Genomic DNA, 16,064 nt, shown 5'->3' with positions numbered 1-16,064 from the left:
TAAACATATGTTTCATGTACCCTAAGATTTTTTGTTAAAATAAAGACAATAATGACGTTGTTTTGTGGTACTCCTTATTTAGAAAAGTATCAAAATAGATGTTGGTAGCGGTACCAACATATTGGTATGGGGCACAACTAATGTAAACAAGGCCTTCATGTCTTCAATGTCCTGCGTGTTCTTCAATGTTTCCTTCTAGACCTAATTTTTTGCAGACTTTTTGTCACTGCGACCACACCATTTGCCAATTGTGGGATAAATACGGTTCCTTATGAACATGTCCACCTGCTTCCTGTCGCCCGCCAGGCTCCCACAGGACCGCGCCCGTGAGACCCGCGTACAAAGTCTCTGACATGACGTATAAAGTCTATTATATGACGGTAATTGATTTTGCCAGCGGTGAGCCGACTTTGCAAAGTAATGTTAAAATGGTTGCGTTGGTGCAGAGATCACAAGCGGTGCTCCAACCCTATTTTCTTCCCCGGCTCGAATGTAACCCGATGGTTTCCTTTGTAGATCTGTGGCACATAAGACCCTTTTAGCCCAGACCTCATTTCCAGGCTGCTGTTTTTTCTGTCCCGCCTTCGGTATAAGAGAGGGAACAAAGCCTAGGGAAGTTGTCAGCAGATGCAATTTAGGCTTCTATCACACTTGTGGTTTGGTGCTCTGGTCTGGAACCAAAATCTAAATGGACTGCAGTTGGAATAGCGAATCAGGGCCAAGTCCAACACAAATCAATCAATCAATCAATCAATCAATGTTTATTTATATAGCCCTAAATCACAAGTGTCTCAAAGGGCTGCACAAGCCACAATGACATCCTCGGTTCAGATCCCACATAAGGGCAAGGAAAAACTCACAACCCAGTGGGATGTCAATGAGAATGACTATGAGAAACCTTGGAGAGGACTCTCACTATTATGTTAGATCCACTATGGACTAGACTCTCACTATTATGTTAGATCCACTATGGACTGGACTCTCACAATATTATGTTGGATCCACTATGGACTGGACTCTCACTATTATGCTAGATCTACTATGGACTGGACTCTCACACTACTATGTTAGATCCACTATGGACTGGACTCTCACGCTATTATGTCAGATCCACTATGGACTGGACTCTCACACTAGTATGTTAGATCCACTATGGACTGGACTCTCACACTATTATGTTAGATCCACTATGGACTGGACTCTCACACTATTATGTTAGATCCACTATGGACTGGACTCTCACACTACTATGTTAGATCCACTATGGACTGGACTCTCACAATATTATGGTAGATCCACTATGGACTGGACTCTCACTATTATGCTAGATCTACTATGGACTGGACTCTCACACTACTATGTTAGATCCACTATGGACTGGACTCTCACGCTATTATGTCAGATCCACTATGGACTGGACTCTCACACTATTATTTTAGATCCACTATGGACTGGACTCTCACACTATTATGTCAGATCCACTATGGACTGGACTCTCACACTATTATATTAGATCCACTATGGACTGGACTCTCACCTATTATGTCAGATCCACTATGGACTGGACTCTCACAATATTATGTTAGATCCACTATGGACTGGACTCTCACAATATTATGTTAGATCCACTATGGACTGGACTCTCACAATATTATGTTAGATCCACTATGGACTGGACTCTCACTATTATGTAAGATCCACTATGGACTGGACTCTCACACTATTATGTTAGATCCACTATGGACTGGACTCTCACAATATTATGTTAGATCCACTATGGACTGGACTCTCACACTATTATGTTAGATCCACTATGGACTGGACTCTCACAATATTATGTTAGATCTACTATGGACTGGACTCTCACAATATTATGTTAGATCCACTATGGACTGGACTCTCACAATATTATGTTAGATCCACTATGGACTGGACTCTCACTATTATGTTAGATCCACTATGGACTGGACTTTCACACTATTATGTTAGATCCACTATGGACTGGACTCTCACACTATTATGTTAGATCTACTATGGACTGGACTCCCACACTATTATGTTAGATCCACTATGGACTGGACTTTCACACTATTATGTTAGATCTACTATGGACTGGACTCTCACACTATTATGTTAGATCCACTATGGACTGGACTCTCACTATTATGTTAGATCCACTATGGACTGGACTCTCACAATATTATGTTAGATCCACTATGGACTGGACTCTCACACTATTATGTTAGATCCACTACGGACTGGACTCTCACACTATTATGTTAGATCCACTACGGACTGGACTCTCACAATATTATGTTAGATCCACTATGGACTGGACTCACACTATTATGTTAGATCCACTATGGACTGGACTCTCACACTATTATGTTAGATCCACTATGGACTGGACTCTCACAATATTATGTTAGATCCACTATGGACTGGACTCTCACAATATTATATTAGATCCACTATGGACTGGACTCTCACTATTATGTTAGATCCACTATGGACTGGACTTTCACACTATTATGTTAGATCCACTATGGACTGGACTCTCACACTATTATGTTAGATCCACTATGGACTGGACTCTCACACTATTATGTTAGATCCACTATGGACTGGACTCTCACAATATTATGTTAGATATACTATGGACTGGACTCTCACAATATTATGTTAGATCCACTATGGACTGGACTCTCACTATTATGTTAGATCCACTATGGACTGGACTTTCACACTATTATGTTAGATCCACTATGGACTGGACTTTCACACTATTATTTTAGATCCACTATGGACTGGACTCTCACACTATTATGTTAGATCCACTATGGACTGGACTCTCACAATATTATGTTAGATCCACTATGGACTGGACTCTCACTATTATGTTAGATCCACTATGGACTGGACTCTCCCACTATTATGTTAGATCCACTATGGACTGGACTTTCACACTATTATGTTAGATCCACTATGGACTGGACTCTCCCACTATTATGTTAGATCCACTATGGACTGGACTCTCACACTATTATGTTAGATCCACTATGGACTGGACTCTCACTATTATGTTAGATCCACTATGGACTGGACTTTCACACTATTATGTTAGATCCACTATGGACTGGACTCTCCCACTATTATGTTAGATCCACTATGGACTGGACTCTCTCACTATTATGTTAGATCCACTATGGACTGGACTCTCACAATATTATGTTAGATCCACTATGGACTGGACTCTCTCACTATTATGTTAGATCCACTATGGACTGGACTCTCACAATATTATGTTAGATCCACTATGGACTGGACTCTCTCACTATTATGTTAGATCCACTATGGACTGGACTCTCTCACTATTATGTTAGATCCACTATGGACTGGACTCTCACAATATTATGTTAGATCCACTATGGACTGGACTCTCTCACTATTATGTTAGATCCACTATGGACTGGACTCTCACAATATTATGTTAGATCCACTATGGACTGGACTCTCTCACTATTATGTTAGATCCACTATGGACTGGACTCTCACAATATTATGTTAGATCTACTATTGACTGGACTCTCACAATATTATGTTAGATCCACTATGGACTGGACTCTCACAATATTATGTTAGATCCACTATGGACTGGACTCTCACAATATAATGTTAGATCCACTATGGACTGGACTCTCACAATATTATGTTAGATCCACTATGGACTGGACTCTCACAATATTATGTTAGATCCACTATGGACTGGACTCTCACACTATTATGTTAGATCTACTATGGACTGGACTCTCACAATATTATGTTAGATCCACTATGGACTGGACTCTCACAATATTATGTTAGATCTACTATGGACTGGACTCTCACAATATTATGTTAGATCCACTATGGACTGGACTCTCACTATTATGTTAGATCCACTATGGACTGGACTCTCACACTATTATGTTAGATCCACTATGGACTGGACTTTCACACTATTATGTTAGATCCACTATGGACTGGACTTTCACACTATTATGTTAGATCCACTATGGACTGGACTCTCACACTATTATGTTAGATCCACTATGGACTGGACTTTCACACTATTATGTTAGATCCACTATGGACTGGACTCTCCCACTATTATGTTAGATCCACTATGGACTGGACTCTCACACTATTATGTTAGATCCACTATGGACTGGACTCTCACTATTATGTTAGATCCACTATGGACTGGACTCTCACAATATTATGTTAGATCCACTATGGACTGGACTCTCTCACTATTATGTTAGATCCACTATGGACTGGACTCTCACAATATTATGTTAGATCTACTATGGACTGGACTCTCACAATATTATGTTAGATCCACTATGGACTGGACTCTCACAATATTATATTAGATCCACTATGGACTGGACTCTCACTATTATGTTAGATCCACTATGGACTGGACTTTCACACTATTATGTTAGATCCACTATGGGCTGGACTCTCACACTATTATGTTAGATCCACTATGGACTGGACTCTCACTATTATGTTAGATCCACTATGGACTGGACTCTCACACTATTATGTTAGATCCACTATGGACTGGACTCTCACACTATTATGTTAGATATACTATGGACTGGACTCTCACAATATTATGTTAGATCCACTATGGACTGGACTCTCACTATTATGTTAGATCCACTATGGACTGGACTTTCACACTATTATGTTAGATCCACTATGGACTGGACTTTCACACTATTATGTTAGATCCACTATGGACTGGACTCTCACACTATTATGTTAGATCCACTATGGACTGGACTCTCACAATATTATGTTAGATCCACTATGGACTGGACTCTCACAATATTATGTTAGATCCACTATGGACTGGACTCTCACTATTATGTTAGATCCACTATGGACTGGACTTTCACACTATTATGTTAGAGCCACTATGGACTGGACTTTCACACTATTATGTTAGATCCACTATGGACTGGACTCTCCCACTATTATGTTAGATCCACTATGGACTGGACTTTCACACTATTATGTTAGATCCACTATGGACTGGACTCTCCCAATATTATGTTAGATCCACTATGGACTGGACTCTCACACTATTATGTTAGATCCACTATGGACTGGACTCTCACTATTATGTTAGATCCACTATGGACTGGACTTTCACACTATTATGTTAGATCCACTATGGACTGGACTCTCCCACTATTATGTTAGATCCACTATGGACTGGACTCTCTCACTATTATGTTAGATCCACTATGGACTGGACTCTCACAATATTATGTTAGATCCACTATGGACTGGACTCTCTCACTATTATGTTAGATCCACTATGGACTGGACTCTCACAATATTATGTTAGATCTACTATTGACTGGACTCTCACAATATTATGTTAGATCCACTATGGACTGGACTCTCACAATATTATGTTAGATCCACTATGGACTGGACTCTCACAATATTATGTTAGATCCACTATGGACTGGACTCTCACAATATTATGTTAGATCCACTATGGACTGGACTCTCACAATATTATGTTAGATCCACTATGGACTGGACTCTCACACTATTATGTTAGATCTACTATGGACTGGACTCTCACAATATTATGTTAGATCCACTATGGACTGGACTCTCACAATATTATGTTAGATCCACTATGGACTGGACTCTCACAATATTATGTTAGATCCACTATGGACTGGACTCTCACAATATTATGTTAGATCCACTATGGACTGGACTCTCTCAATATTATGTTAGATCCACTATGGACTGGACTCTCACACTATTATGTTAGATCTACTATGGACTGGACTCCCACAATATTATGTTAGATCCACTATGGACTGGACTCTCACTATTATGTTAGATCCACTATGGACTGGACTCTCACACTATTATGTTAGATCCACTATGGACTGGACTTTCACACTATTATGTTAGATCCACTATGGACTGGACTTTCACACTATTATGTTAGATCCACTATGGACTGGACTCTCACACTATTATGTTAGATCCACTATGGACTGGACTTTCACACTATTATGTTAGATCCACTATGGACTGGACTCTCCCACTATTATGTTAGATCCACTATGGACTGGACTCTCACACTATTATGTTAGATCCACTATGGACTGGACTCTCACTATTATGTTAGATCCACTATGGACTGGACTCTCACAATATTATGTTAGATCCACTATGGACTGGACTCTCTCACTATTATGTTAGATCCACTATGGACTGGACTCTCACAATATTATGTTAGATCTACTATGGACTGGACTCTCACAATATTATGTTAGATCCACTATGGACTGGACTCTCACAATATTATGTTAGATCCACTATGGACTGGACTCTCACAATATTATGTTAGATCCACTATGGACTGGACTCTCACAATATTATGTTAGATCAGGGGTGGGCAATTAATTTTTACCGGGGGCCGCATGAGCAACCCGAGCACTGCTGGAGGGCCACTTCGACAATATTTCAATTAAATTTTGCTCAATATTATTTTTGATATATACCGTAAGATAAATAATAATAATAATAATAATAATAATAATAATAATAATTAATAATAATAGTAATACTTCAACATAGTGTGTGTAACAGCATTCCATGACTAATATAAATAAATTAACATTAATAATAAATGACAGTAAAATAAGCACACGTATGACTGAGGAGTCATAGTGTAACTTTGTGTGGTGTTTGAGTTGTCCGACTTTTTGTGTGGCCATAAACGCACCAGTGGTTTAGTGCTACGCGTGGTGGTGACAGATGACAAGTTGGTTTTGGCCTGGTTTGTACGGCAGAAAATGACTAGTTTTTCGAGATATAATTTTTTTACTCATGTTTTTGGTGTGGTTATGTCCGAAAATAAACAGTTTTGCTCAATAAAGTGATCGATATAATTCCTGGCCTCGAAGCATCTCGGTAGACGTTACAATAATTGAACGGTGTTCAATTGAACGGTGTTGACGAACACCGTTAGGGCCGCTTGTTGTCACTGTCACTCAAAGTTGCATTGCAAAATTACACAGAATAAATATGTTTATTTTGTTTAGAATTGAGCAGTGCGCGATTGCGCAGGCACGCACCTTAGAGGGAACGTTGCTTGGCAGTCCATGTCTTGTTGGATACACGTCATTCTTCATCAACTTTTCTCTTTTTAGCGTCTCGGGTGTAAACCGTGCATCACTTGTCGCTGCATGTGCACCTTCACTCCCAGGTTACACACGGATAAACGCCCATAAATAATACTTTTCAAAATAAAAGCAGCACAGTTGTATTGCCTCACGCGGGCCGGATAGGGACGCACAAAGGGCCGGATGCGGCCCGCTGGCCGCAGAATGCCCAGGTCTGTGTTAGATCCACTATGGACTGGACTCTCACTATTATGTTAGATCCACTATGGACTGGACTTTCACACTATTATGCCGTGTTGGGACTAACGCGTTACAGTAACGCCGTTAGTTTCTGCGGTAACTAGTAATCTAACGCGTTATTTTTTATATTCAGTAACTCAGTTACCGTTACTACATGATGCGTTACTGCGTTATTTGACGTTACTTTTAATGTAGTATAAAGTGTGTTTTATCGGAGCGCTGATTCTTCTTGTGTCACAAACCGGAGAAGAGAGACCTGCGCTCTGTGCGTGTGTGAGTGAGTGTGGGGAGTAAAGAGAGAGAGGAGGGGGGCGTGTCTGATCATGGCGGAGCTGCAGTCGAGTTTGTTAACATGGAGATATTTTCACTACTTTTCTTTTGTCGAGCACAAAGAAAATAACATTTTAGTTAAATGTAAATTGTGCTTTGGATCAAAGATCCCATCTACTGCCCAAAAGAGCAATTTAAATCTGCTTAAACAAGCTACATAAGCAACATGCTTCGACGTAGCTAGTAAAGAGAGACAGAGACAACTCCAATGCCACTTCACCTCCACCACTTAAGGATTTACTCTGCCTCTGCTCATCATTCAGCACTGAAGGTACGCACTCTGTCAAGCAATGTTCCCTCTAATTGTTCATGTGTGAGCAAACGCAAAAAGTCCGTGAGCATTGAGTGGAGCCCATGTGAGCAACATCAGACGTGCACACTGTGGCTACACCAGCAGCACACCTGTCCCAAACCTGACTAAATAACAAGTTACATCTCCATCCATCCATCCATTTTATACCGCTTGTCCCTTTCGGGGTGCTGGAGCCTATCTCAGCTGCATTCGGGCGGAAGGCGGGGTACACCCTAGACAAGTCCCCACCCATCGCAGCTAGGGCCAACACAGATAGACAGACAACATCCTCTTATTATTATAATCAAATGACAGCAGTCATTTCCATTTCTAATAGAAGTGTTTAGGCCCACTTACAATGACAATAACAACAAATATTGTTTTTCATGAACTGTGTACTTGTATTGTTTGTCTGGGTGGAGGTCCTGCTTTGGAAATAATTTGTACCCCTTTCAGACATTGCATTTAGTTCCCATTAAAACATTCACATGTTGCACAATGAGATGTAAGCAGGGGATCATGTGTACATTCCTGCAACTTCCTGTTTGTAAAAAATATCTTTTTATTAGTATTTATTTAATATACTAACAGCATTTCATGATTAATATTTATAAATTAAGATTCCTAATAAATGACACTAGAATAAGCACACATTTGATTGGTAAATCATAGTGTAACGACCTGGAATGACACTTTATGGGTGGTGTTGGAGTTGTCCGACTTTTTGTGTGGCTGTAAACGCATCACTGGCTAAGTGCCATATGGGCATGTGTTGGCGCAAGTGAGAAAGAGCGAGCGGCTGCTGTTGATATAACAAAGTTGCTTTTGGTCTGGTTTGTACTGCAGAAAATGACCACTTTTGCTAGATATCATTTTTTTTACTAATGTTTTGGTGATGTGTTTATGGCCGACAATAAAGAGTTTTGCTCAGTAAAGTGATGGATGGAATTCATGTCCTCAAAGCGTCTCGACAGACGTTACAATATTTGAACAATGATGACGAAAACTGTTTTCTCTGTCGTGTCCGTGTGTCGAAAATTGTTATGCGCTTATTTTTTTATTTGATTTTGTGTGTGGCATAGATTTGCCGTGCGCAGAGGACGCTTGAGCAGTGCGCAATTGCACAGGCGCACACCTTAGAGGGAACGTTGCTGTCAATTATCTTATATACTCTTTCATTCTAGACTTCTAGAGTGTTTGATTATCACATCACTCTAAATGTATATACTATAAAGTTCACAAACGTAAAGAGGGATGCTAGTGGGCCAGGCCAATCTTCCCTTATCTCTAAACTAAAACTGGGGAAATGTGTAGCGTGTTCTGAGCTTCAGACATGATTTTGTGTCAGAATTCTTTGAGGAAAAAATGCCTGGTTAGGCTTTGTGTATGTAGTGTGTGCCTTTCTTGCTTTACAGCTATGCTGTTATTATGCTGTTTGTTACTTATGTATGTTATGTTGCAGCTATTTAAAATAGTTTTGTCAATTTGTTCTGGCCAGAAACAAATTGGCCTTTGTAACATATCTTTGTCTTTGTGTGTTGTATGTAGAGCACATTGCTTAGCAGAGTTCAGTGATGCAAATGCATGTCAAGTTGATCAACACATTGTATTATTCTCCAGTGCAATAACAGTACTGAAATGAAGGCTAAAGGGCATTAATGGGAGCTTTAAAAAAAAAAGAAGAAAAAAATAAGTAACTAAATAGTTACTTTTCAAAGTAACGCATTACTTTTTGGTGTAAGTAACTGAGTTAGTAACTGAGTTACTTTTGAAATGAAGTAACTAGTAACTATAACTAGTTACTGGTTTTCAGTAACTAACTCAACACTGCTATTATGTTAGATCCACTATGGACTGGACTCTCACACTATTATGTTAGATCCACTATGGACTGGACTCTCACACTATTATGTTAGATCCACTATGGACTGGACTCTCACTATTATGTTAGATCCACTATGGACTGGACTCTCACACTATTATGTTAGATCCACTATGGACTGGACTCTCACTATTATGTTAGATCCACTATGGACTGGACTCTCACACTATTATGTTAGATCCACTATGGACTGGACTCTCACACTATTATGTTAGATCCACTATGGACTGGACTCTCACACTATTATGGCAGGTCCACTATGGACTGGACTCTCACACTATTATGTTAGATCCACTATGGACTGGACTCTCACACTGTTATGTTAGTTCCACTATGGACTGGACTCTCACTATTATGTTAGATCCACTATGGACTGGACTCTCACACTATTATTTTAGATCCACTATGGACTGGACTCTCACTATTATGTTAGATCCACTATGGACTGGACTCTCACACTATTATGTTAGATCCACTATGGACTGAACTCTCACTATTATGTTAGATCCACTATGGACTGGACTCTCACACTATTATGTTAGATCTACTATGGACTGGACTCTCACAATATTATGGTATATCCACTCGACGTCCATTGCACCGGTCGGCCGGTTTTTCATTATTATCCCATTGGGTTGAGTTTTTTCTTGCCCTGATGTGGGATCTGAGCCGAGGATGTCGTTGTGACTTCTGCAGCCCTTTGAGACACTCGTGATTTAGGGCTACATAAGTAAACTTTGATTGATTGATTGAATGTGGGAGGAAGCCGGAGAAAACTCCACGTATAGATGCAGATTCCAACAACATGGGAAACCTCAGATCTGTATCACAACATCCACTTGTATCACTTTACATTATTTGCCATACAAACGCTAATGGAAGTGATGTGTACAGTGGTGGTCAAAAGTGTACATACACTTGTAAAGAACATAATGTCATGGCTGTCTTGAGTTTCCAATCATTTCTACAACTCTTATTTTTTTGTTGTCCTGAAGAATTTGGAGGTAGTCCTCCTTTTTCATTGTCCCATTTACTCTCTGTAAAGCACCAGTTCCATTGGCAGCAAAACAGGCCCAGAGCATAATACTATCACCACCATGATTGACGGTAGGCATGGTGTTCCTGGGGTTTAAAGGCCTCACCTTTTCTCCTCCAAACATATTGCTGGGTATTGTGGCCGAACAGCTCCATTTTTGTTTCATCTGACCACAGAACTTTCCTCCAGAAGGCCTGATCTTTGTCCATGTGATGTCACGACTGTATTTTTGGTCTGCCACATCATTTTATTTGGCCCGCAAACACCTGGAAATGATGTGTCAATAAAGTAGTTAATATTTTCTCACTAAATGAAATTGATTTTTTTCATTTTGACGGCAAAAATATATGTACTGCTTGAAATTGCATACCTTTGGAACTTTAATAGTATCCAATATTGCAACAAATATTACAGTATATTATCATACTTTCCAAACATGTTTTTGTCTAAATAAAATACTTAACTTTATAGCAAACTACCCATCAAATGTATAAAAATGACAATAAATATTGCGTTGTTCTTTACAGCATATTACTGTAAATTGAAAAAAAAAAACTACAACTGTTTTTTGCGTTAAAATTCTGTTGACTGAGCTGTCAGTCTTTGACTGAAAAATCTACGGGTGTTGTTTTTAACGGTGTATTACTGTTAATGGAAAGACGGTACATTCGTTTTACGGTAGAAAAACTGGCAGATAAATTGCCAGAATAAAAAAAAAAACTTGTACTGTTTTTCCATGAATAATATCATGTTGTAAAAACCAATATCAATGCAACACAAAAATTCTGGCAACTAAGCTGCCAGATTTTTCCGTTAAAAAAAACTAAACAGTGGTACGGTTTTTCCTTTTTACCGTAAAATGTTGTAAGAAATAAAAAAAAATCCACATAATTTTACAGAAACATTTTGTAAGTGTAAAGTTTTTCTGTAAAGTGGACAGTCTTAAAACAATTTATATAACTAATAATGAAATCCAGAGGCAAATTCATACATTATGCTGGTCTTGTCACCCCCTCCCGGGCAGGAGGACAACACGGCAGTACGGCTGGATCAAAAGAGATGTCGGAGAAAAAGTTGCTTTAATACAAGCGAGCGTCATTAAACAGGTCTGCAGTACCTGGAGGAACTCCGGTCTAAAAAAAATGGAGGACTCCCAACTGGAGAATCCGTTTTTATATTCCTCCTTTGTGCTAAGTCAGGCGAGCATATCCTGACCATAAAAGGAGATATTCGTGTGTAAGTGTCTGGAAAACAACTGCTTTAAGTCATAACTCAAATGTTGGCGTTGAGCTAGAGAGTTAGTCTTTTCTCAAGTTTAGGGTTATCACTTTTGCATTCCGAAGTCCCACTTAGGGCTTGTGATCCAATCCACCTGTGAATATCAAACTTAGGGGCTCAAACTGAAATACCATTATTTAATTAAACCTGGTGGTTTGCTTTTTCCAAGGTGAACATAAACATTCAGCATATGCAGAACATAATGTGAGTTAATTAATTCACTTCAATCAGAACACAAGAAAAACAGAAGTCTTGAAAAAGTCCAGCCAACACAAATCCTTCCCTCTGTTCTCTGCTCTCAAACTCTCCTTCTTTTCATCTTGCAGGAGTTCACCGTCGGGCTGCCGGACGTGAGTGCACCCCGGGGCTCTGACATATACCAGATCCCCGCCCGCGGGGGACGGCCGAGATTAAAACCGGCGGCGGCGAGTGGACGGAAGGAATCGAAGGCAGAAGAAAAACACCGCTTATCTTTCACCTTTGTTCTTGGCCCCATGAAAGATCTGCGCAGGTTGAAACAAGCCAAACGTTGGTGGAGATGATGGAGTGAGGGAGGAAGTGGAGACATGAGAGGACGCCGTTCCTGTGCCAGCTGCTTGGAGAGCAATTAACCCCGCGGCCAGCGTCAGCCGAGGACCGGCTTCTATTCTGTGACGGGTTTGGCGCCATCATGTTTCAGAGCTCGCCTCGCAGGGCTCTTCTCCTGCTGCTGCTCCTCCACGGCTCCCTCGAGGCCTCTCAGGCCGCCAAAGCCAAAGGTCCGGGCCATACGCACCTCAACTCCATCCGCATCGACGGCGACATATCCCTGGGCGGACTCTTCCCGGTGCACGCCAGGGGCCACGACGGCAAGCCCTGCGGCGAGCTGAAGAAGGAGAAGGGCATCCACCGCCTGGAGGCCATGCTCTTCGCCCTGGACCGCATCAACAATGACAACAACCTGCTGCCCAACATCACGCTGGGGGCCCGGATCCTGGACACCTGCTCCCGGGACACCCACGCTCTGGAGCAGTCGCTCACCTTCGTGCAGGCGCTGATCGAGAAGGACGGCACCGACGTCAAGTGTCTGGGCGGCGGGGCGCCCATCATCACCAAACCGGAGCGGGTGGTGGGGGTGATCGGAGCCTCTTCCAGCTCCGTGTCCATCATGGTGGCAAACATACTGCGGCTGTTCAAGGTAAGGGCGAACAAACCTTTCCTACAAATGTCGCTGATATTTGGTGTGTCCTACGAACTTCTGACAATGATGTGGATCCTCGTAAAACAGGATTACTTTGTATCTTTGGTAAAATGGTAAATGGTAAATGGGTTATACTCTACCTTCAAGGTACTCAAAGCCCTTTGACACTATTTCCACATTCACCCATTCACACACACATTCACACACTGATGGCAGGAGCTGCCATGCTAGGCCCTAACCACCACCCATCAGCAGCAAGGGTGAAGTGTCTTGCTCAAGGACACAACGGATGTGACGAGGTTGGTAGAAGGTGGGGATCCAACCAGGAAACCCTCAGGTTGCTGGCATAGCCACTCTCCCAACCGCGCCACGCCGTCCCCATGGTGAATAATAATCTTCTCTTCACTAGCTGGACCCGCACGTTGGGAGCGGACTTTAAATCGGACACATGGCTCACATTTTGACTGGACCACGATGGCAGTGCTATCAGTGACGCAGTCAGGAAAGGCAGGTGTTGATAATTAGAAAGGTTTGTTCGCCCTTACCTTGAACAGGGCGAACAAACCTTTCCTACAAATGCCTCTGGTATTTGGTGTGTCATACGAACTTCTGACAATGATGTGGATCCTCGTAAAATGGGATTAATTCATATCGTTGGTAAAATGGTAAATGGTAAATAGCGCTTTTCTACCTTCAAGGTACTCAAAGGGCTTTGACACTATTTCCACATTCACCCATTCACACACACTTTCACACACTGATGGCGGGAGCTGCCATGCAAGGGCCTAACCACGACCCATCAGGAGCAAGGGTGAAGTGTCTTGCTTAAGGACACAACGGACGTGACGAGGTTGGTAGAAGGTGGGGATCAAACCAGGAACCCTTCAGGTTGCTGGCACGGCCACTCTCCCAACAGCGCCACGCCGTCCTCATGGTGAATAATAATCTTCTCTTCACTATGTTGGGAGTGGACTTTAAATCGGACACATGGCTCACATTTTGACTGGACCACGACGGCAGTGCTATCAGTGACGCAGTCAGGGAAAGCAGGTGTTGATGAATAGAAACTCTAGTTTTCTCTCGGATTATATTCTTTTTGAACAGTTCCTTAAAGGGGAACTGCACTTTTTTTTTGGAATTATCTACTAAACATTTGCGTGGGATCATTTAAAACAGGTGCAAAGTTGATAGCGCACGCAAAGCTGATCTCTTAAAGGGGAACTACACTTTTTCGGAATGTTGCCTATCGTTCACAATCCTTATAAGAACCAAGAAGACAAAATATTTGTGTTTTTTTTCGCATTCTAACATAAAAATAGTCTTGTTCTAGGTGGCTAGCAATGCAGCTAATGTTAGCAATCAATTCTACCTCTAAATCACTTTAAAATTGCGTTCAAAAAGCGTCAACAATACTTCTGTAACCTGTATAATAACAAACTGTAACAACATTGTTATTGTAAGAGTGAACACCGAGGAACTATTTTTTCCAGCGTACTAACGCATCGGCGTGCTACGGTATTAGCCGTAAAAGCTAACTACGGAAAGAGAAAAGCTAGCTTCTACGTCAACATGAAATTCGTTTGAGTTTGGGATAGGACAGCAATCTGTACTGAGTGGAAAAAACATGAACAATAATGTTACAGTAAATGTAAAGTAATATTTCATGTTTTGTTCATACACAGCTAGCCAGACAGAGTATGTACTGTAGTAGCAATAATACACGAACATGATCATGATCAATATAAAGTGTGACTCACTCGATCAACAGTTGTGTGCTTGGTCCAGCTGGCCAGGGATGTTTTTTCCAGTTTATTTTGGTGAGCACTCCATTTATGTTGAAATAGAATAGCTTCAAATTCCAAATTTTACAGCTTTGATACACTTTCATCTCACTCTCTTTGCTTCCGTTTGCTCCAACGTCTCACTGTGCATGTGAGTTGGTATTTTTATGTATTTTATGTATTTTTATCTATTTATCTTAGTACCATGTTCTTATGTTTTTATGTGTTATTATGAATATGCACTAAATTAGTTTGCTTGCAATTACGTTGTACAATGTACAATGACAATAAAGATCTATACTATTCTATTCTATTTTATCGCTCTTCCTTTGTGCTTGTTTCTATAAGCAGCAGTTCATCCTCTGTATATTCAGCTTCAAAAAGTTGTGAATCCTCATTTGTACAAAAATGGTGCTCTTTGTTGTTTGCTACTGATTCTGCCATGATTAAAAGACGGACACATTTGTTGCTAGAAGTCAAAAGTGCATTGCTATGTCAACGGAAATCAATGCGGTGAGGAATTAGTTCCGGCATTAATTAAAATGACCAAAATACGGTAAATATTATACCGTGCATAATATATCAATATATACATTATTGTTAAACATACTAATACATAATATATATATATATACTTGTATTGTGTATATCAAACGTTAATGGAGGGTTTTGAAGTTGTTTTAGAGACTTTGAAACTACAACGCTGACTTCCATTAGCCGCATCTTCGAAGCGTTTCCATTTTCTACCGCTTGTCCATTTCTTATCATCTTTAAAATAAAAAACAAACCAAAAAAAAAGACATGTGTTCTTGTCTTAATGAAAAGTGCAGT

At 40.6% G+C, this 16,064-nt stretch overlaps 1 protein-coding gene across 2 annotated transcripts in view; it reads left to right on the top strand.

Moving 5' to 3' along the window:
* Positions 1-12,709: 12,709 nt before the first annotated feature.
* Positions 12,710-16,064, top strand: part of LOC133643628 (metabotropic glutamate receptor 4-like) — a 487,563-nt gene continuing 484,208 nt past the window's right edge. For both annotated transcript variants that reach the window (XM_062038295.1, XM_062038294.1), the window contains exon 1: positions 12,710-13,449. In XM_062038295.1, coding sequence (XP_061894279.1) covers positions 12,943-13,449 — 507 coding nt within the window. In that variant the 5' untranslated portion in view covers positions 12,710-12,942. The remainder of the gene's footprint in view (positions 13,450-16,064) is intronic.

This window comes from Entelurus aequoreus, linkage group LG26 (assembly GCF_033978785.1).
Source record: "Entelurus aequoreus isolate RoL-2023_Sb linkage group LG26, RoL_Eaeq_v1.1, whole genome shotgun sequence".
NCBI classification, from domain to species: domain Eukaryota; kingdom Metazoa; phylum Chordata; class Actinopteri; order Syngnathiformes; family Syngnathidae; genus Entelurus; species Entelurus aequoreus.
The sequence above is the reverse complement of the archived record's forward strand: the minus strand, read 5'-3'. Positions and strand labels throughout refer to the sequence as shown.